We start from the raw sequence: 23,478 nt of genomic DNA, 5'->3' as shown, positions 1-23,478 counted from the left end.
GACTTCATGTAAGAAATAACCAAAGCAACCATTAAATTTCGAGGTGCTTACTCAAGGTAATCACATCTAAAAACCTGGGCACACATTTAAAGATGCTACATTTTGTCACATATTTTCTTACAGATGCAACTTTCAATACAATTATTTGAGAGCTGTTTACAGCAGCTGACAGTTACTTGTCACTTAGAGTTTCCAGAGGCTCAGGAAACAGTGTTTAATGAAGTAATTTTTCTGTTCTAATACCTCAGATATAAACTACTGCAGACAGGCAAATGCAGGCTGTGACTTTCTAGTGAAGGCTGAAGTAGATGGCCCAGAGAGATGTTCCTACACCTGTCATTTTCCCCTATCCTTTCACCAATGCAGCTGCTCAGAGGTGGGAGATTAGTCAGAAATCTTCCGTTAGCATTTGGGTCTGCAGTCTAATCTTGGGAATGCAGTTGCCTTGCTGTGTCCGTCATTCATGCCCTTAGAAAGCAGGAAGCAGCAGCTGTGCTGCCAGATGCGGTTCATCCACAGTGCTACTAAAAGGCAGCTCCACCTGTGAGTATCTGCAATATGCTATGACTTCTCAAGTGGGGAAAAACTAGAGGAGAAACAGTGTTGAGATAACTTATTTCTTCATCCTGAACCAATAAGCTATCACATCTTAGGAGCAGTCTTTGGAAGCTCACAACTGATTTTGATATTATGAGACAAGGTGAACCAAATCATTCCTTGAGAAAAGGAGCAAGTTTCATACTCCTCTCTGCCTGTCTTATGGCCACATCGGACTTCTTTCCAAACTGATTCAAAACTAGTCCAGAAGAAGACTAGAAAACTAAACCGCCCCAAATAAAGGAGTTGTTTATCAATTTAATGAGTTGAATCAGCTTAGCAAACCATCAAGCTCCAGAGGAAACAGAGGAGAACCACAAGCTTGAGGAAAATAAGTGAAAATGAAAGAGGAGAAAAGAAATCTTTTCCTTTTGGGAGAGCAATCTGTGAAAATTGAATCTCACCCCACTTGTCACTCAGACACTAATCTCTGAGCCCAAATCCCTTCCCAAACTCATTGCTGGTCTCAAAGAGAAAAAGGATAATTATCTGTGCCAAAAGTATAGATGGTTTCAAAAAAAAAAAAAAAAAAAAAAACATTTGGGAAACTACTGGAGGAAAAAAAAATCCATTAAGGGCAATTTAAAACATAGATTCTGCTTCTGGCTCAGAAGGGCCCTGGAGGTGCAAATAACTGGAAGCTGAGGAAGTATACCAGGCAGGAGTCACTGAATGGGCTTCTTTAGGCTATTGATCGCTCTCCAAAAGAGGAAAATGGGTTAGATGGAATCTTGGTGTGCTATGGCTTTACTCCTATATTCTCATTTAGAGCCTTTACCTGCTGTAAATGACATTAATTGATACTGTGTCCAGTGATCTGATGTGCCTTTCTCCCCCGTTTCAGAAAGCAATCAAGTGGATGAATGACCCCTGTGCTTCCCAAATGTCTCTGTTGAACATCTGCCTGCCATGGCTGGAGCAGGGGAGAAAACTCCGCTCTGTGGTGCCATGAGAGACACACTGCAGGGTCACATAAAAAAAAAAGCACCCCTACATCTTAACTATTAATAACTCTGACTTATTTACATCTGAAGTTCTCTTCATATTAGAACTAGGATACACTCCTGCCTTGGCTTGGCTATCTTCTGCTCTCCAATGAGAACAGTGTCCATGGAGGATCAAAGTATGATACATAGCCACTGTATTACTCACAGATACCTTACAGTTTAATAGTGTATCTGCTAAACATGATTTTTGCTAATCAAAACCTGTTTATAACACTGTTCTGTGATTGTTGCTATTCTTAAGCACCAATTCCCTTAACTGTGACAAAGTCAAAGCAATTCTGAGGAATATTCTCTACTACTAGGAGGGCAGTAGGACAGTCATGACAAATGTGACTGGGATGATAAAACAAGCTGAACTGAAATGAAACTTGTATCGCCTCAAATGGAATTTCTGGTAAAAATGTAGATTTTTTATTCTCTGTATATTATGATTTGTAAAAATATCTTCTAAGACGGATTTATGAATTTGGAGGAGACATTCATGATTTGATATCCTAGAGGTGATTGATTTATCTAGCTCTATTCAAAGTTCTGCATCATGGGACAAATGTCTCCGTTAATCTTTCTTTCATAGAAGCCATCGGCCCTGTACATCTTACTAAATCCAAGGCACTGTCCAAGCTAAGAGCCATACAGACGTAGTAAACTTGTTAATTACTCCCCCTGAAATGACAAGAAATGAATTCATAGCTGTAAGATCCTCCCACTTGGTAGCACATTTGCAGACTTGAAAGAGTAGTGAAATTGCTACCTGCTATGCTTGTTCCCCAAGATACGGATATTCGGACTCCTGTTAATTATCATGTTTTGATTAAACAGGAGTACTTTGTTCACTTTGTTCACATACATCTTTGAAGTAAATGACATTTTTCTGGAAGCAGAGAAAGTAATGATATGCCTTTATAAAACATTAGTAGTATTATCTGTATTGTAAGTGATTTCTAACAGAAAAGAAAGAGCTACAGCAATGGTTTCTCCAAGCTAGAGCTTTAGAACTGACTTGCAAAAATATTAACATTTGTAAGGAATCATATTTTCTTTTATAGAACTTGTTCTGAAAAAAAGTACTCCTAACTCATATAAGTAGTCTTATTCACAATTTATAAGCAAAATTTAGCCTGCATAAAAGGTTGTAATCCAAGGTTTGATGAAGTTTGGGGTGAATTTTCTGGGCAGCAAATTACAGCCTTACATAAATACATTCACGTTTGTGAATGTTTGCAAATTAAAATCATAAACAGAGGCTTTGTTGAAAACCACATTTTTATCAATACTGGTAGTGATTACACTGGGCCTTTTTTTTTTTGATAGACTTTACCAGTCTTCTGCTCTACCTCAGCATCTCTGTCAAAAGCCCATTTTTATTAACAAAGAGCAGGCTCCTCTAGTTCTAAGGGAGTCCTATATTGCACAGCATGTTATGTCATACAGCAGCTCACTTCTCCACACATATGTCTATAGGAAAGAAGGAAGGAGGACACCTTGTTTTATAGACTTGATTATATGAATTGTAGTTAGTGCTATGACTCTTACAATTTTGCTTCTCTTGAGCTTTTGTGAACAAGTATTTTGCTTTTACTAACAACTGATCTTCTTCGCATCCTAATTCTAAGGAAAACAAATACAGCTGGAAAACAATTGTGTGTGTGTGTATATATACATAAAAATAATATATGGCAATAATATATACTATCATAAGTGTCTTCAGGACTAGATAAATAGTCCTGATAAATAAGTAAATAGATAAACATTGTTGGTGCTCCACATGTGAATTAATTTATCATTTTACATATAACCTTTGGCACCATAAATTAACTCTTAATTTTGGTGCTTCTTGAAAATGACCATTATCGGCTGGAAAAGCTCCTTTTCGTACAGTTTGTTAGTAAGCAGCATGATAATAACGAGCGGATGGGAGAAGACAAACCAGTTCTGACTTTGGTTCCAGTTCACGCAGGTTTTTGTTCACACACCTTTTAGAGGACAAATAATCCTGTTTTCTTGTACCTACTGCAGACTAAGTAAGATTAAGTGGCTTGTGCTCCCCCTGCTTTTGAGCAGAGAATGAAAGGATATTACAGTAATGAAACTGCAAGCTGACTCTGAAGAAGAGATTGTTGCAGGTACATATGGTACATGGCAGCAAAAAAAAAAAAAAAAAAGGAAGACACAAAGTGCAATGGATAATGCATTTGCCAGCTTGGAAGGCATGGAGTGCATTTCAGGTCATGGAAAAGGCAGTGGCATTAGCACCCAGTGCTGAAAATCAATGAGTCTTCTTAAGCAGCTGTGTGTTTTCTGTCTTGCCCTGCAATAGGCAGATCTGAAACACTAAGCAGTCCAGTAAGAGGCAGATACATAACGGCTTTAAAAGAGAAGCACTGTGGTGAGGTGAGAACCAAACAACATGCCCTTTAGGCTGAAGAAGCTTTTAGTTTTATTATTGAAACCAGACACAGATAGAGCACAGTCAATGGCAGCGGGAGCCTAAGTTGGGAAAGGAGTGGGACCACAGTATGAAAATGAAGGTGGCTCAGTCAAAAAGTAATAATAAATAATCAGAATTATCATTCACTGGGACAAAAAACAAACCTTTACTATGCTGCAATAATTCTGGATGCTTTACAAGTAACATATTTCTGGTTGTTCAAGGTATTTAAGCACTACTTCTTATTGGCAGTAGTAGTATTAAGGGCATAAAATCATTAGGAACCTGGACATAGTCTGGCTATACTTCTGCTCTCCACTGAAACTATTAGCACTGCTAATTTAGGAGGTCAAAATTGACTAAAAATTTTGCAGTGTTCTACTCTTTTTTTTTTTTTTTTAATTTTCAGATTTTCAGAATAGAAGTATCCTAAAATATTTCTATCTGCATCTTTACTCCTGCATAAACTATTTTATAAACACTCAAGGATTGGCTTTTAAGTATCGCTGGAAATGCAGGAAAATCTAAAATGGGATGTGATGGCCATTTAAGAACACGTCATGATGCTGAACAAGGGCTAAATAAAGCAAATGGAGAACTGCATCTTCAACTGAGATTAGTAAGGAGAGCTGGAGAGCATAGCAGTAATATGCATTTGGATTTGGCAAGGTCATTTGAAAACAACATTACAGAATCTTTTCTGAAGACATATGTGGGCAAGACCTTGGTTTAATATCCTATCTGAAAATATGTTTATGCTAATCTGAATGCTAAAATGAAAACTGAAATAAAGTGCTATGTTTCTCATCATGTAACTCTATGTATAATGAATAAATGCATGAATTCATTTTATAAAAAGCACTTAACTTGACTAATACTTTGTTTTCTCTTGTATTATTTTAATTTTCTCAAGGCCTACACTATATTGTTTTGTAAGAATAAGCCTTAGAGAGAGGCACTAACTACACTGAATGCTCCATCAATTCTCTGCTTCTCTTTCATTGAAATGTAGACAGCAGTAGAGATGCCCAACGTCTCTGTGTTTACTGAAGAAATACCTTCCATCTGTAGGTTTTGGAAGGCAGTGGTCATCTTTTCAGCGTATTGTAAACCATCAACAAGATCCTTCTGCCTGGAATGATGTTGTCTATTATAAACAAGAGCTGGCAACTTTTGCTGACAACACAAAACTGAGTGAAATCTGAAAGACCTGACAAAGCTACAAAATAGCAGTGTAGGAGAAAAAGCAGTTCAATACCGAGAAAGAAAAATCATCCAGTACTGGAAAGAACACCCTGAAATATTCCTAATTGCTGATATAATAGAGAACAATGAAACAACATGCAGAATCGTAAATAGAATATTGAAGTAGTGTGACATTTAGCCTGATGTGATATGCACATTCCTAAACAACTCCTATTTGCCTTATTTTTAAGGATAGTCCTATCTATATGGGTATTTTCAGGGACAAGGTAATCAAAATTGTCAGCTTTGCTGTGGCCATGCATTGCTTATCATATGTGCATTGCTCACAGGAAGGCAGCCTTTTTGACTTGTCCTTGTCTGCAGAATGCTGATAGTGATGCTTACCCAAACAGTCATACTCCAGGAATATGATTGATTATATGCAAAGGAAAATCATAAGGCCAATATATTTTGATGGGCAGTTCCTGTAACATGCAAATTTTTATCACGGTCAGTTAAGTCTTTGTCCACCTATTCCTTTCTTACTGAAAAAAAAAAAAAAAAAATCCTTGTTTTGACTAGAAACAACCCTCACAAATCCAGATTCAAGATTAGTCCCATGTTCAAAAGCATTTCTGAATTAAAACGCGTATGTAGCAGATAATCCAAGCACACCAAGAGCTGTGTCTCCTGCTGTGTCTTTGGCACACAAGAAGAACAGCAAGAGGCAGAACTCCAGGTGTGACTGACTGAGCCTGGGCTTCCTTCTGCTGGATTGGCATCTCCTGAGACAGATAAAGCATTTTTTTGGCTCATCTATATGTGTGGGAATCTGCTTGTTTTTAAGTGCCATTAATAATGTGCAAGAGAGAGAAGAAGAGAGAATATTTTGTTGGAAGGAATATAAGCAAACTTAACTAATGGAAGAATGAGGCAACTGACCTAGATTTCAGGGACTGGAACATGTCTCTCATGCAGATGAAAAGTCCATTCCAGCTCCCTTTTTAGCTGTATGCCATCCAAGTCTATTTGTCACAAAGCAGTTACCTGCTCATAGCTGAAAAAGCTGTTTGATATATTTTTTATGAATTCAGCTTCTCTGGTGCTAGGATAATTGATAGCAGCACCAGCTTGCATTAATTATTGTTCTTCTTCTTCAGAATGCGATTCTTTAAAAAGGAAAACTGAAAAAAAAAAAAAAGAAAATGTATTCATTTTACAGAAAAGTCAAATAAAAATTTATTTTCATTAATTCATTTTGGAATACAATACAGCAAAGGATAGTAGTACAATTAAGAAAACATGTTTGAAAAATACATTTCTTCTTTGCTTAAAGGAGGTATTCATTAAAGTGGGGGAGAATTGATAACAAAAAGAATTTGAGTCAATCAGAAAACAATAGAGATTGTATTTGTTATTTTTTTCCCTTTTGAAATTTGGAAAAGCTGAGTAATAAATCAAGACAACTAGTATAGTTTTTAAGCTGATGTTTTACCTATTTTTGTTCTAAGTTATAACTTATTGTAGAAAATGAAACTCTTAAGGAAGCACAGATTTATAAATATATATATGGAAACCTCAATAAGCTGCATCCTCAATATAATATGTGCTGCATTTAGATAAAGATGTCGGGGACTTCACAAATCGATTCACAGAAGACTAATAGTGATTTTGATTTATTAATTAGGTGAAAGAAAATGCCATGAACTCATACATTATAAATAGTATAAACATACCAGGGAGCATTTGTATGTATAGTATGAATAGTTTTTAAAGAGAGCACATTAGACAGTAGGCTTGCTGGTGCTCCTGATGATGTCTTTCTTGTTTCCTATCAAATAGATTCACATGATTTTTCAGTGAGAAGTCTTCTCATCGGTTCTTCTCTGTCTAAACAAAATGTTGCTCACTGAGTTTCTCAGATCCTTTAGTATGACCATAATGTGCACTGTGTTGGCTGGAAGACTGACCATATTGTAGGCCCTTTTGAAGCCCTTTAGAACAGGTGCAAAGACTCCATGGTTTCTGACTAACAGCTTTACAGTTACTGCTGAAACAGAAATGCATGGCCTGGGTGCTAGAGCTCCAAAGTACTGGAATCAAAGGTGTTTGAGGGGTGGGCTATGTCTAGTACTTCCGAGCAGTGACTTCCGAGCCATAAGAGTGCTCAGTCTCCCATATTTTTCCCCATGCAAATACAGGTCAAGGATACACTTGCCAACCACATCTCAGATGAGGATACTTTTTAGCTTTTCTAAATTATCTGTCATATTTTGCTTTGCGCACATATACAGAAAGAGAATATTACAAATGGAAGTCATATCCTCTTCCTGCTTTATCTCTGCATTTCTGGCGGCAGAGGTACATCTCACAAACAAAAATAATGTTTCATACGCAACTATCCAGAAAATCATTATGTTAATGTGTTTGGTCAATGTTCAATAGCATATATTTCACGTAAAAGAAAAAAAAGTTAGCATATTTTAAGAATAAAAGCATACTCATTTATTTTAGCATATTTTAAGGATTAAAATAGGATCATGGTTCTGACCCATCTTCATAAAGTGTTTTGGGACCAGTATATTGATAAAATAAAATAAATAAAAATGACACATTTTTGCATGCTATCTTTGCGAAGGAAAAGAGCTTTAAACACAGTCTTATAGTCAGACACTGAAGGTTATGGCTTATTTTCACAGAGGCCAGTGGATCTTTTAGTTACAACTAACTCCTATTCATTTTCTTAGCAAAGAAGACAGGCATTCTTTAGATTTTAGCTTTATTTTTGTTTAAGTTCTGTATTCAATTATGCAAATGTCTGTATGCAGTAACTCCTTTGAAGTTGCTGTATTAAAACTTACATTGGTCTAAGTGAACAGAGAAATAGGACTAGAGCATGTTGGCCTTAGGGTATCTAGCTGCAGAGCCAAGAGTGCAAGCTACATTTATGTGAGTTGTTTGTTAATTATATAAACATGAATATAATGCAAGTAGGCATCTATCTTCATGTCAAGACATTTTTTAATACTTTAAAGTGTTAATATGTTTATATGGTGGAAATAGTAGTATTTGATTTGAATGTTTTCATATATTTTGATTTTCATTTTTGGTTAAAAGGTAACAGTTCTATTAAACAGCACATTATCCTACAATATTTTGCTTAAACTGTCAATAGCTTATTTCACTATATGGATTCCCTTTTTGGCGCTGTGTTTTGTCTCCAAGAAAGAGATCCAAGAAACAGACTGAAACATAAGCAGGTTAAAATGTTCTGGCCCTGCTCAGCAAGACAATGTATCCCATATTTAATTAAGCCTCTGGGTCATCCTAGTATCAATGGGATTATGTATGTGTTTTAGGCATGGCATGTGCCGACACAATTTACTTAGCTGAGCCCTAAAAAAGAATGATACCCATTGAATTTACTGTATGTGCTGTGATATTAATGATAGCCTGCTATTGAACACACAGAAGTGGGCAGAGTTAAAGCCATTCAGAATCCTTCATAACAGATTGTTTTATTGTGCTCTCCTGGTAGATGCAAATGAGGTTTTTACATACTTTTATAGTGTTTCATGTAATGCAACATATGTGTGGACAAATTCGAATGTCCTGATGATTCCTGCTACCTGCAATAAAATATCATCAAGAGCCTAGTGGTGGTTTTCTGGTAGTTGGTACTTAAAGAACTGAGCAAGTGGACAGGCCCAGCCATATGTTCCTGCTGATTAATGACACTTCACAGATGTATTAAAATGCACTTGTCTCCACTTCATGCTTCGCTGCACAGCCAAAGCATAATCCCTGTCACCCAGACCATTCAAACCGCTTTGCATTAGTGTTTAATTAAACACAGATAATTTCCAGGACTATTTTGAGTATAAACATGGCCTTGTATCTAAGCTGCATTTTACCTTAGGCAGAAAATGCAAATAATGAGAGGAAAATGAAATAGAAATGCGAGAAAAAAAGTTTATGCAAATATTCATTCACCTGCTTTGTTTTTCTCCTTCCAAATTTAGCTTGACAAAATCATGAGCTAAGGGAATGATCCACCAGGCACAGCTCATCCCTCCACTCCTCCCACCCCCTCGCAACCCTTATGAGTGTGAGGACATTGATTACTGAATTTATTTTTAAAAAGTCAATTTGCATACTCTGCAGAGATCTACTGAAGTGTAATTACTTGCTCTGAAAATCTGGTACTCAGACAAAGGGAGATTTTCCCAGTAACTTAGACAACGTTTAGCTCAGAACTGGAATATCTGCTTGAAAAAGTCCATAGAAGTGCAATTGAAGTAGATTAAAACAAGCATAAGACCCCTTGACTTTGTGAGTTAACCAGAACCCTACCTTCTGTGCTGTCCTTTTAAACAGAAGCAAATTTACTGCTTCAATATATGAGGCTTTAAAAATATTTGACAGAGAAAACTTGATGACATCCCTTTCGCTTATACTTTCCAGGATTGGAAGGATTTTAAAAGGTTTATCTTTTTCTCTTTGACCTGAAAGAAAGCCAAGTTAGGTCAGACTGGAGAGGTTTTGAAAAACGTATTCCGTTAGTGAAGCCGTTTCATTTTCAACTCTCTGAGCCACTCCTATGCTTAGCAATACTGCACTGTTTTTCAGAGGATGCCTATAAAACTCAAGTCCGAATTGATGATGAACCAGCTTATTTGGACATTCTAGACACTGCTGGACAGGTGAGTAGTTTTCCAATATAAACATTGTACCAGAGAAAAATAAACAGAGATAAACAAAGATCTGGACCTCAGATAGATGGGTCACAGAGCTAGAAACAAACATTCCTTTTCAAATACAAGTAAATGGAGTCACAACTGAGGAGAAGGTTAAAGGAGTGCTTCACTGGTATCATGTACCTTTAAAATCAGACCAGAAGAGACAGACAAAACTAATCAAGCAGTAGTTCGTTATTTGTTTCTTTTTCTCTTGTATGCAGAAAACATCTGGCACAATAATGGAATGAATGAATGCTGTTGTTCATTTCTCTTAAATGTTTTCTTTATTCTTGCCTTTCTATATATTACCGGAATATCCTGGTGCACTTATAGATCAGGTGTTTTGTAGACATTATTCTCTCTGCTTTATATTTTATCATCAAATGTTCACCCCTAAGAAAAGATCTTACTGTCAAAAGGAACATACAGTATACATATAAAATGAATATATGTGTGCATGGACATCAGTCAAGGAAATACATTTTTTGCTTGTGGTAAGGAAAGGGAAGAAGTTAAATACAAGAATTCCTCTACCTGAGTCAATTTATTTCCTTTCCCTCTTAGATTTTTTTTTTAACATTTAATGAAAATGTTGCAGTAGGTTGATTTTCTTTCTGAGGTGTGTGTCAGGTTCCCTTTGAAGGCTTTGATAGTTTCATGAGATCACTCTTGTCATAGTTTATATGCACCTTGTACAAGAATGAGTCTTAAAAAAATGATTTGAGAAATAAAAGTCTGGAAGCCTTGATCTCAGCTTCCTAAATATCTGAGCTGGGCACTGCAAATGGTGGAAAATTCAATCATCTGTCAGAACTGGAACAGTATCAAGTTATATAAGGTCAAATGTAGTTCAAAGAGATTGTTGTTTGCATGAGTTTTACTTGTGAATGAAATATAGGCCAATTTCAAAGTGAATTCAACACAGTTTCAAGAATCAAAAGATGCCCTGAATTATTCTTCCTTGACATAAAATAGTTTCAGGAGTTAACTGGGGACTTGCTGCTGAGTATTCTCTGAAAGTTTTTGATTCTCCAGAAAATCCAAGCTAAATTTCAAGTCAGTACTACAAAGCTATGAATCTAATTGGCCTGGAATTTAATATTAAAAAAGGCCCAGAAGTTTCTTGCACATAATCACCTTAAGTTAGTTTCAGCCATCATTCAACAGGCAGGAGAAGAAGGGACACCACAGTTGCTCCTAATTAACATGGGTGAAAATACATATATTTCTGATGGAGAAAGAGATCTTCTTTTCTGACTCAGGAAATCTGACCCTAGTAGCTTTAGCTATATATTGTCTAGCTATTTACTCTTGTAAAACTCCGTATGTTTAGGAACCCTCTTTATTATCCTTTGTTACAGTTCACCATCAAGGTCCACACATATTCCACTACTTAATTCACTATGGTTAGATTTTGTAGAATCATTAAAATGCTAAAAAGTGAAATACTTCTTTACCCAGAGATCGAGACTAATGATTTATCATAAATTATCTACTCAGTTACTTGCTAATAGAAAGAGATGCTAAATGTTCTGGAGGATTTCTTCACCCTCAGAAGCACCTTCCCAGTTTAGTGGTGTTTTATTTTCCTGGAGAGTCTTAGAAATTTTAAGACTTATTCTTTACAACTGTAATAACTGCAATTTTGTCTTTCATTTCGTGGAGGGTACAAAAGGTATGAACCTCCTTGCTGTGCTCATAGAGATGTGCAGACATGAGCAATCTGATCCCAAATCAGTAACTAACTGTCATGCAAAAAAACACATATACAAAGGAAACAAACCAGCTTAAAATGAAAGCAAAGAATGGATGATGAATGAGCCAGAAAATTTATAAAGTTACCTTATTTTGAGATAGGGAAGTAATTAATTGAACCGAGGAGGTTGCATGTTGTGAAAAAACAAGAAGAATTATTCCTTCTGCCTTGATTTTTTCCAGGTATTTTCTTTTTACTAGAAACATGAATGTCTGTGCTGTTGAAAAAAGATATAACCGGGTGATCAGGATTTCCCTTCTTCCAAAACTGGAAGGAAGATATTCTAGGAAGGAAGCTCTTCCCAGTCCTGAAAAATAGCCAAATCCTGGATTTAATTGGTTTTTTTTGTAAGTGCTGTTAGGCTTTTTGAATTTGCTGTCTCTCTATCTTCACTACACAACCCAGAAAGAAATCAAAGCTTAATCCAAGTCTTATTGAAGTCAACAGCTAAAATAGCCTGCGTACTCACAGAAGGCTTAATGTTACGTTCACTCAAGTTCAAACTGAAACCTTGTTGTGACTCAAAAAAAACAAAAAAAAAGCAAAAAAAAAATCTAGTTATGCGGCTGCTGATGTGCTCTACACCTCTGTGCATTTATGTAAAGTCAGAAATGGTTATACAAGTTCTAAATCATCTAATGGAAATTTCATTTCTCTCTAGTGCCTTCACAGTCATAAATACTTAATTATCAACTTTGTATCATGATTTTAATCTCCTTAGGAGATCAAGGAGCTAAAACTGCAATTGTCTCGCATTTGGGAAACACAAGAAGTTGTCAGAGAAACCAACTGAACTTAATATATTTAGTCATTATTCTATAGAATATGTTTCACCAAATATTATTCTCCTTTCCTTGTTGTGCATATGCACACTCAAACACCAACAAGATATTGAGATAATATAATTCTGTTATTGTCATGTCCAGAATGGAAAATCCACCTCTGATTTCATATCTGAAACTGGATACAAATCTTCAATATTTTAATTGGTAGGTGTAGTTTGGAGCTTCAAACGAATATGTGACTTCAGAAATACTTTTTTTTGGTTCTCGGCTTTCATAAGTTACATTTAAATAGAGTTAAAAAATTATTTTTAACGAAGTTAGGTAGTTGTCTGATCAGCAAGCTAGCCTGTCTGAGCCCTCTCTAATCAACTTTAGGTAAAATAAGAATTTCAGGAATTTGTGTTGATTTTCATATTCAGTCAGACAACTGAATCTCAAAGAAGACATCTATATTTAGCCTTATATTTGCTTCCTGAAGAAGCTTGATTCATTTGGCTCTTTCTTACATAATTCTCTGAAAATCACTTCTTGGACTCTGGGATTTATCTTCAGAAGGCCAAGATGTATGATTATCTTCTAACATCTTAATGTCTGGTTCTTTGTTGTGAATACAAATACTTCTACCCTTGGTTTCCTATAACACTGAGGTAAAAATTTAAGTTTGATTTTCTCTAAAATGAAAATATCAAGGGAGAAAATGGAAACAGTGATACACAAGCTTGTCAATCTTTTATTGTAATTAAAGGTGGAATTCAACACTCTAAACGTAGGTATCCAACTCCACTTCAGAAATGTTAAGACACCTGAAGCTTTGCTTAACCTTTGCTTAAATATGCCAAAGAATCAATGGGAGAGCCATGGCTTTCTGAAGTGGCAGACCGAAGAATTGAATATAGGTGAGAGATGCTCCTTGATCTTGTTCTTGGGATGCTTCTTAAGCAACTCTCCCTTGAAACTCCCTCATGGAATTCTAAGACTTGTGGGGACAGGGAGGGTCTTCTGGAGGTTTTCCTTCCTTGGTGAGTAATAAACCTCATCTGCTTATACACATAATTGATTTAAACTAGTATAAATTATTTGCCTTCCAGAATACCTGTGGGTGCAAATAAAAGGACATTCAGACCTTGAAGATCTTATTCCTTGCTCGGTTCCCTTCCCAGCTGTCATCAGAGACTGACAACCCCCAACTGCTCCAACCATGCGCAAAAGCCTCCACATGAGTTAGTTAGAGAAACCTTCTGTTCACTCCTTTACACTTTCTCATTCTCTCTTTAAAATTACAAATATGCTGCCACTTCTGGGGCGCAGGTTGAATTCCTCCTTGTGGGACATACACAGCGTTTATGTTTTCTGCTATAATTATAAACTGCTGACTGACACAGGAGCTTTTATTCTTCCCACAGGTTTGCTCCTTATGACTCAGCACCTACCTCCTGATTTAGACCTAAAGCCAAACTTTAAAAGAGCATCAGACAGAATTATCTACACTGAAAAAAAAACATTGAGGCATTGAGGTGCCTCAATGTAGAAAAGGCTTTTTTTTTTCCCAATCAGAAAGAAGGCAAATATACAGAAAAATGGATTTGTGTACCTGTCAGTGATAGTGCATTTCAAGACTATTGCACCAATTTTTGTATGTTAAAATATGAGCTTTTTATGATAAATTTAGTGCACCAGTATCTTTCACAAGTGTGAATCAGAGACTTGAAAAATTGGTCTTAAAATGTGCTGGCATGTCATTTTGGTGAGATTTTCCTTTGTCTGGAACTGTGTTTACATGAATTCATTCTCAGGCAGATGCTTTCAACACGACAACAGCAGTGAGCTCTGTAGTGAAATCCATCTCTCAAATTTCTAGCAAACCACAGCACATGCTTATCCTGCCAACCTCCGGGACTGTGATTTTTGCCCCCTGCTTCAAGCTTTGAAGAGGAACTATATTAGTCCCAAGAGCCCTTCAGATAAACACACTTTTTCAGACTAAACACCAGAGTCCGGTGACTCGCTCATGCTGTTATCGGAGATCCTTCTGCTTATTATCTAAACATGCCGCTCTGTAATCCTGAATCAATGGAAGTCGAATCTCAGACTAAGTTACTGCAGCTTATCTCAAGGAAATGTAAAATGTCTTTTTGGTAGTAATTATATTTTAATGGGCCTTTACAGCTTGTACTTTTAAGAGGAAAATAATTTTAGTGCACAATTCACTCTGTACCATTGTGAGTAAATGAAATCCATTTTATTTTTAGCAGTGAATTCAGTGGCAAACATTAATACAGTCTATTAGTGAAGAATATTAGTTTTATTTGCTTTTTTCTTTTTTTATTTTATTTTATTTTTTTTTTTATTTCACAGGCTGATGGTGACATATTCCTAAACTAAAATCATAGTGTTGAAAACCTGGTTTATTTCTTCTCAAGTGAAGCTGTGCTTTCTAGGGCCACTAAAATCACTCCCCTGATCAGATTTGGGGAAGGGTAGATTTTAAAAAAATATTTATTTGACACAGATATTGAGTGAAAAAAAAAAGAAAAAGAAAAAGAAAAAGAAAAAGAAAAAGAAAAAGAAAAAGAAAAAGAAAAAGAAAAAGAAAAAGAAAAAGAAAAAGAAAAAGAAAAAGAAAAAGAAAAAGAAAAAGAAAAAGAAAAAGAAAAAGAAAAAGTGTTCCAATACATCATAGATTAAATTGCAGATCTGAATCCAATTTCCTTCAAATTCTTGACAAAATATACTTTGGCTTCAGTGGGACAATATCTAGGCATATACCGGGAAAAGTTTATTAGTTTAGTAAGAATGGGCCACTAGCAACTAAGATTCCCAATTTCCTGTCCTGTTCCTGTCAATGAATGAATCATGGTATAATAAGGGGTGAATCACGTGGTATTTCTAGTGCTACATTTATCTTTCTCTCAAACAGGTGTTTTGTCCTTACCCTTTTTAAGGAGTGTTTGTTCAGGGTAGACATCAGGCTGTACTGAATGTGGCGGTACTAATTTCCTGCCCCTAACTTCCCATTCCTCTGCAGAAAAGCCAATGCTTTTGGTGGTTCCATCTTGCAAATGGAAGAATGGGAGATTGTTGTTGTTGTTCTTGAAATCTGTCTCTTTCTTTATCTAGTACCTTTTTCTTCCAAAAGTAGGTAAACATCTAGTGATACTGCTAAAAGGGTTTGGTTTGTATATATATATATGCATATATACACACACACATATACATATATATGTATATAAAAGCAAAATAAGAGCATTTCTAAAGAAGAAAATACTCTACCACCCCCCCCAAAAAAAAGTCTTTCCTTGCTTTCCATATATTTTCCATGTTTTGAACTGTATGCTAGTATACTAGGTATACTTAGTACACTACAGTGTACTAAGACTACATTTATCAGCAAATTCCATATGATTAAACTTATCCAGGTCTACCACAAGTCTTTATGATTATTTAAAGTTGCCTTTTGTTGTAATATTACAAACCATATTTTATACCTTCTGACGTTAAATGAGGTTGAAGCCCTTGAAAGTCTGCTTCCAGGAGACATTGAGCATGCTCTAGGTGCGTCCTGATTTCTTTATACATATGAAACTGTCCTGGATAATACCATAGAGAATCCCATTTAACAAAGTTTTGCCCATCAAAAGACAGTTATTTCAAAGCAGCTCTACATGGACCAGTGACTCCAGTGAGCAGAAAATTGCTTTCTACCTGTAGTAATTTTCACAAAAGTCACATTAAAGATATATTTCCAGAACTAAAAATGTGGCTGAGGGAACAAGTACGTGTAACAGCACCACCTGGTGCCATTTGCCTTGCCAATGAGAAAAACTGGGAGAAGAGGATGCTGTCAGGCTTTGGACTGTGGAAATGGAAAGTGGGTTAGCCCAAACAACCATAAATCAACAAAACTTGTTGAATTTCGAGGTATTCTGTAGCTGTTGGATTCTACAGCAGGAGAAGGGAAGGGAAGGGAAGGGAAGGGAAGGGAAGGGAAGGGAAGGGAAGGAAGGGAAGGGAAGGGAAGGGGAAGGAAGGGAAGGGAAGGGAAGGGAAGGGAAAGGAAGGGAAGGGAAGGGAAGGGAAGGGAAGGGAAGGAAGGGAAGGGAAGGGGAAGGGAAGGGAAGGAAGGGAAAGGAAGGGAAGGAAGGGAAGGGAAGGGAAGGGAAGGGAAGGGAAGGGAAGGGAAGGGAAGGGAAGGGAAGGGAAGGGAAGGGAGGAGGGAAGGGAAGGGAAGGGAAGGAAGGGAGGGAGGAGGGAAGGAAGGGAGGGAAGGGAAGGGAAGGAGGGAAGGAAGGGAAGGGAAGGGAAGGGAAGGGAGGGAAGGAAGGGAAGGAAGGGAAGGGCAAGGGAAGGAAGGGAAGGGAAGGAAGCGGGGGGGAGGAAGGAAGGAATGAAGGAAGGAAGGAAGGGAAAGAAGGAAGGAAGGAAGGAAGAAGGAAGGAAGGAAGGAAGGAAGGAAGGAGGAAGGAAGGAAGGAAAGGAAGGAAGGAAGGAAGGAAGGAAGGAAGGAAGGAAAGGAAGGAAGGAAGGAAGGAAGGAAGGAAGGAAGGAAGGAAGGAAGAAGGAAGGAAGGAAGGAAGGAAGGAAGGGAAAAGAGAAAAAGTTGATATTCAGTTTTTATCTGTATCATCTTACAACTATGAACTGCAAAATTGCATGAGAAATCTGTCAAGAAAAAGGCTTTTTAGCGGTATTGTTTCCACTTCACCACTAGCAGGAGTGAAGGAAAGCATAAGAACAAAATCCATTATTTACAGTTGAATTTCCAGCACTTACTCCAGAATGGGGAAGTGCCATCTCCAAAATAAATAAATAAATAAACACCTCAGTAATTGTTTCCATCTGAACTTCACTTATTGTCATCTGTCCTTTATAATTTTGAGAACATTTTGCAGCTATTCAGGTCCATAGAACAAGAAATTAAAAAGAAAGATGAAATACAATAAAATAATTAGTGAAATTTTGAAGCCCTTCATGTTTTTTTTTTTTATTTTCTTTGCTTTTTAAAAAACTGTTTATATTTCAGATGTGTATTTTTCTTGCTTCATAAGTTTCTATGGATTTTGGTGCCTGCTTTTGTTTTATGCCTAATGACTGAGGAGAACCAGTTGTTGCCACAGGAGTTCCATGTCATTACCAGAACAGCAGGAAGATGTGAAAAAAAACACATGCCAGGAAGCAATCTTGCCTTTTAAAAAAGATAAAGAAACAAAATGTTATCAGTAGGCTGTGCCTATGAAATTAGTTCTTCTGTCTTAGTTATAATATGGCATTGTAGCAAGCTTGAAGAAGTCAGCTTGGCTTACTGCTAAGGCTAGTGCCCATGAACTACAGAGCCCAGAGAAAAGAGATAACCAGGAGAGAGGAAAACTTTCCACTGGTCAAGGAGGAGGATTGGGTTAGGGATTGTTTAGGCAAACTGGACACACCTAAATCTATGGGCCCAGATGGGATGCACCCAAAAGTGCTGTGGGAAGTGGCAGGGGTCATTGCTCAGCCGCTCTCCATCATCTTTCAGAGGTTGTAGATAGCAGGGGAGATACCAGAGGACTGGAAGAAACCAGCGTCACTCCAGTCTTGAAAAAGGGCAAGAGGGAGGAGCCGGGAAACTGTAGGCCAGTCAGCCTTACCACCGCCCCTGGAAAGGTGATGGAGCAGCTCATCCTAGAGACCATCTCTAAGCGTGTCAAGGACAAGAAGGTGATCAGGAGTAGTCAGCATGGATTCACTAAGGGAAAGTTGTGTCTGATGAACCTGATAGCCATCTACATTGAGGTGAGCGGATGGAGGGACGATGGAAGAGACATGCACATTGACTACCTTGATTTCAGCAAGGCTTCTGACACAGTTTCCCATAACATCCTCATAGGGAAGCTCAGGAAGCATGGGCTGGATGAGCGGACAGTGAAGTGGATTGAGGACTGACTGGATGGCAGAACCCAGAGGGTGGTGATAAATGGGGTCGAGTCTGGTTGGAGGCCTTTGCCAGTGATGTCCCACAAGGGTCAGTCTTGGGCCCAGTGTTCTTCAACTTGTTCATCAATGACTTGGACAAGGGCACAGAGTGCAGCCTCAGCAAGTTTGCAGATGATACTAAATTGGGAGGAGAGGCCAACACTTCTGAGGACTGTGCTGCCATTCAGAGAGACCTAGAAAGGATGGAGAGTTGGGCAGAGAGGAACCTCATGATGTTCAACAAGGACAAGTGCAGGGTCCTGCACCTGGGGAGGAGTAACCCCAGGCACCAGGACAGATTACGTGTTGACCTGCTGGAAAGTGACTCCATGGAGAGGGATTTGGGAGTCCTGGTTGACAATAAGTTAACCATGAGTCAGCAATGTGCCCTCGTGGCCAAGAAGGCCAATGGGATCCTGGCCTGCATCAGAAGGAGCATTGCCAGCAGTTCAAAGGAGGGGATCTTTTCCCTCTCCTCAGCTCTGGTGCGACCGTACCTGGATTGTTGTGTGCAGTTCTTGACTCCCCACTACAGGAGGGACATGGAGCTTCTAGAGAGGGTCCAGCGTAGAGCCACAAAGATGCTTAGGGGACTGAAGCATATTTATCTTATGAGGAAAGACTAAGTGAGCTGGGCCTGTTTAGTCTGGCGAAGAGAAGGCTGGGGTGAGATTTGATCAACATGTTCAAGTACCTGAGGGGTGACTGTAGGGAGGATGGGGCCAGACTCTTCTCTGTGGTTGCTGGTGACAGGACAAGGGGTAATGGGTGGAAGTCATAACACAGGAAGTTCCACCTCCATGTGAGGAAGAACTTCTTTACTATGAGAATGACAGAGCCCTGGAACAGTCTACTCAAGAGAGGCTATGCAGTCTCCTTCTCTGGAGATCTTCAAGACCTGGCTAGAGGCCATCCTATGCCACATGCTCTAGGTGTCCCTGCTTGAGCAGTGGAGTTTGGACTAGATGATCTAGATGGAAGGGGCTAGAGGTCCCTTCCAACCTTAACCATTGTGTGATTCTGTGAAGTCAAACTCCACTTGCCAAATTGTAGGCAAGTTGTGTCTTTTTGTAGGACAGTTTTGGCATCTCTCAACAGCTACTTATCATCTTTCAGGATGTATTGATACCTTATGACTACAGTTTTATACATTTGTCTTTACCCTCACAGCTCTTTCTTAAGGAAATGAAAACTACTGTCCTATTTGACAGGCAGACACACAGCCTGTGGGTCCAAAAATGGTGCAATTTCATTAGCTTCACTGGAATTGAATTATCTTCATTTTAAAGTGCCCCTAATTTACTCTAAAACCTAGATATCTTGGTAATGGATATGGATAAAATCTTCAGTGAATTCTGGATGAGTATAAGCTCCATAAAATGTTGGATACTAATTTGCATTGTTAGAGAAGAATTGTTCCCACTGAAGTTTCTTACCCATTCATAATAACAATATTAAAAACAAAAAAACCCCAGCAGTTTCACTATATTGAATCACTTGTCCTGGAAGCATTTTTCTACTTCAAGGAAAAAAGAAAAAGTTAGGTTTGTACGGAATAAATCTGTAAGTCATAGGGACATTAAAACTCAGGCCTTTTCTGTCATAGATTCATACAAGATTTTAATGCTGAGAGCAATATAAAATCAATGCAACTATAACAAACCAGCTAGTTTTGCGTTCATATTGGTGATGATTTATGAATTCTCCAGGGATTACATCCTTCAGACAAGCTCTGAGGTAAATTTCATTGGCAAGAATGAGTCCACAACTGATTAAATGCTACAAAAGTCTAAAAGAAGCCACCATACATCCACGCATCTTGCTTGCCTCTCTTTTCTTTTCTTTTCTTTTCTTTTCTTTTCTTTTCTTTTCTTTTCTTTTCTTTTCTTTTCTTTTCTTTTCTTTTCTTTTCTTTTCTTTTCTTTTCTTTTCTTTTCTTTTCTTTTCTTTTCTTTTTTTTTTTTTTGGATTCTTTGTTTAGATTTCATCTCCAGCGACGAGTAGGGCACAAGGGAAGGGAGAGGAAGTAGGCAGGTTTTAAGGTAAGCAAACTTATAATGGAAAACATCAGGAGAGAATATATATGCAAGCCAGAATACCATTTGCAGTCATTTCTCGCAACACTGGCATGTCTGGCTCCATGGCCTCCTGCTTTGCTGCTGCAAGGCTGTACCAAGGCTGAGGAGGATGGCAAGTCAGCAGCCCCCATGTCAGCTGGCAGGAGCTCGCTGGAATCCCTGGTGAGCCCTTGCTCACAGCTGCAGTCATTACCTCTTCACTAGCATGCTGTTGTCTTTTTTTTTTTTTCCCTGCTGTTTACTAAAATGTAATTACCGAGCTATTAATTCTCTCTCTTTCCCATTTATGATGCATTTGTGACAAAAGGTGGAAATTGGCATACCAATGATGGGGGGGAAAGTGTTTTCTGGGGCACAATAAACTAAATGCAGTTGGGGGTTTTAGGGATAGTTGGTGATGAAGATTGCTTCAGTGCATGCATTTAAGAGAAAATTACTAAGGTGTTTATCCCTAAATAAGACTCCATTAGCATTAATGTGAAAGAAAAAGACACTTCGCCGAGTTAGGGGCTGGAGACTTAAGGCATTTATGTAGATAACTGCTATGGTGAGATTGTCCATATTTTGGGGTGAAAGTCAATATGATCTCCCATTGATGGACTGTATATTTTTGTTACTGGACATGATGAGCTGTTTGCCGTCTTTAGAAAAGTAGCGTTAAAAAAAGCCTCTGATCCTAGCACAGGTGCAGCAAACTAGCAAATGCATTATCACCTGAGGACTGGAGGGCAATTAGAGTGGAAACATCAATGAAGAGAAGCTGCTGCCAGTGAGAGAGTCAAGATTATAGAGCAGATTATTTAGTAGGTCTTTAGTAGAAAAGGAGGGTTGTTCTATGAATGTTTTTAAGGCTCTGTGTTATTTTATTGGAAAGTTCTTCTGAGTTGTCTTTTATATATATGTACATATATATATGTTTTTCCTTTTTTATTTTTTTTTTCTTCTTCCCTATAAGGCTGATGTGGTTCAATCTTACTTTACGTTTAGCTAAGATGTTTAGTTTTCATGAAAGCAGAGCAGTGTGGGTACAGAACAGCAAGGGAATACAAAATGTTCTGCTACTGGCCAGAGTGGCAATAGTCATCCCTCGGTATTCAGGACACAAAGGGGCCTCTCCACCTGCCTTTCATAAGGCTTAATCCAGGTGTGTCTGTGAATGACAGGAATACCAGATATGAAGGAAAAAGGTATCATAACTGGAAAAAAAAGATGAAGGTGAGCCTTTAAAATCTTATTTAGAAAAGGGCACGAATTCACAAGTGATAGAAAGAAATTTTGCGCAATAATGTAAAGAAGTTGCGCAATAATGTAAAGAAGCCAGTAGTGAACTGACATAACAAACTCTGGCGGCTTTTAGTTAGAGTGAAAATTTATGCTTAACCAATCAAAGTTTCAGACCTATCTGAATGAAGATCAGGCTAAAGCCCACATGAATGAACCTGGTATGGTAATTCAGATTAAGAAATAAAGAGCTCTTTCTTAAAAAAAATAAAAAAAATCTTTATTATTAATTACTTCAAAAGTTTATAAAGTATTTCCAGTGTTTCCAGTGCTCAGAGATTAAAGATATATTAACCAGTGTAGATATATTAACCAGTTAATAAAGATATATTAACCAGTGTGGAGGAATTGAGGAATCTGTCTCTTTCCAGGCGAATTCATTAGTTGTCTTCAGAAATAAACATGAACTGAGGTCTAGTGCTATACCAGCTCCTGTGAGGGTTTGAAGACCTTTAATAAGAGAGAGCAGATTGATGCTGAAGAAGTGTGGGAGAATAATAGGAGAGAGAAATTTATAAATTTTCAGCCATAATTAGGAAAATAAAACTATGTTTGCATTGAATGTTCTGTCTGAATGTTGTCTCATTTTTTTAACTTGCTGACCTTCCATTCAGTTGACACACTTGGGCTTGAAGGATCTTCTTCCCTGTACATCAGGTGTTGAGGTGCTGAAGATCCTTTCATTGGGTCTACCCGGTCTTAGTTTCCAGAGTATGCACTCACCCATAAAAAACCCTGGAAAGTAGTAGCAAAGAAATGAACCTCTATTTGTCACAAAACTGAAATCAGCCTCATCTTCCAGCTTTGATTGCTCGTCGTAAATACTCTCCTTCTGCCTATCTGTTTCCTTTTGATAGTAATTTGAAAAAGTGGAGAAGCGGCCAAATAAACAGGCACTGAGTTCAGCAGGGTTGATGCTGTTGGCTGCCCTCCAAATTACAGATTAATTTCAATATTTGCCTCAGTTTTTTATTTGTCCTACATTCTCAGATTTAGGAATTCATACAATGTGGAGTTCATCATGTTGCCTTGGAAGGCTGTCAGATTAAGTTCAGAAAGACATTAGTCTGTTAGTAACATGGACTGCATCTTTCATGTTATCTTTGTACTGATCCCATCCTCTGTGAAGTGCATCTTGTCCCTGGTACACATTCAAAGAAGAAAAGGGATATTACTGGTTTTTTTGTTTGTTTGTTTGTTTGTTTTTAAACAAAATTGCTTCCTGTAAGTATAAGGCATGAGACACTGATGATTAATCAAGGAAATAATAGTAAGAAGAATAATATACTTCTACTGCAGACTTGTCGGCTACTTCTCTTTTATGTTATCCTGTTTTGAACTGTTTCTGGATCATTTTTAGAGCAAGAAAAAGGGGTACTGAGGGGGGGATTAGATGTACAGAGACATGGTGTAAGGAAGAATCAATCTCTGCCTTCCAGTCCTTAAGTCAGAGCCCTGTCATTTTCTTCATTCTGTGTCTGAGCTTCCCTCCTTCCTCAGTGATGTGGCAGATGGTTTTGGCTGGCACAGGTGGCCTAGTACCACCTGCTGCAAGCTTCTTCCAGTATCTTTTTCTGTACAGTCTCTTTGGTTTGTACTGTTTGCAAAGGATGATAGGGAAGAGGAGGGAAGAAAGAACAGTGAAGCAATAGGATGCTGATATCATTCGGTGC

General features: G+C 37.8%; 1 protein-coding gene across 1 annotated transcript in view; it reads left to right on the top strand.

Annotated features, from left to right (window-relative positions):
* The window catches only part of RIT2 (Ras like without CAAX 2), a 164,991-nt gene that overhangs the window by 59,267 nt on the left and 82,246 nt on the right, over positions 1–23,478 (top strand). Inside the window, exon 3 of the mRNA XM_088536687.1 lies at positions 9,847–9,920. Within this exon, the coding sequence (XP_088392813.1) occupies positions 9,847–9,920 (74 nt within the window). The remainder of the gene's footprint in view (positions 1–9,846; positions 9,921–23,478) is intronic.

This window comes from Tinamus guttatus, unplaced genomic scaffold (genome assembly GCF_059628265.1).
Source record: "Tinamus guttatus ecotype Peru unplaced genomic scaffold, ASM5962826v1 Tinamus_guttatus_pri_ptg000697l, whole genome shotgun sequence".
Classification (NCBI taxonomy): Eukaryota; Metazoa; Chordata; class Aves; order Tinamiformes; family Tinamidae; genus Tinamus; species Tinamus guttatus.
Note: the sequence above shows the minus strand (reverse complement) of the source record. Positions and strands in the feature narration are given on the sequence as shown.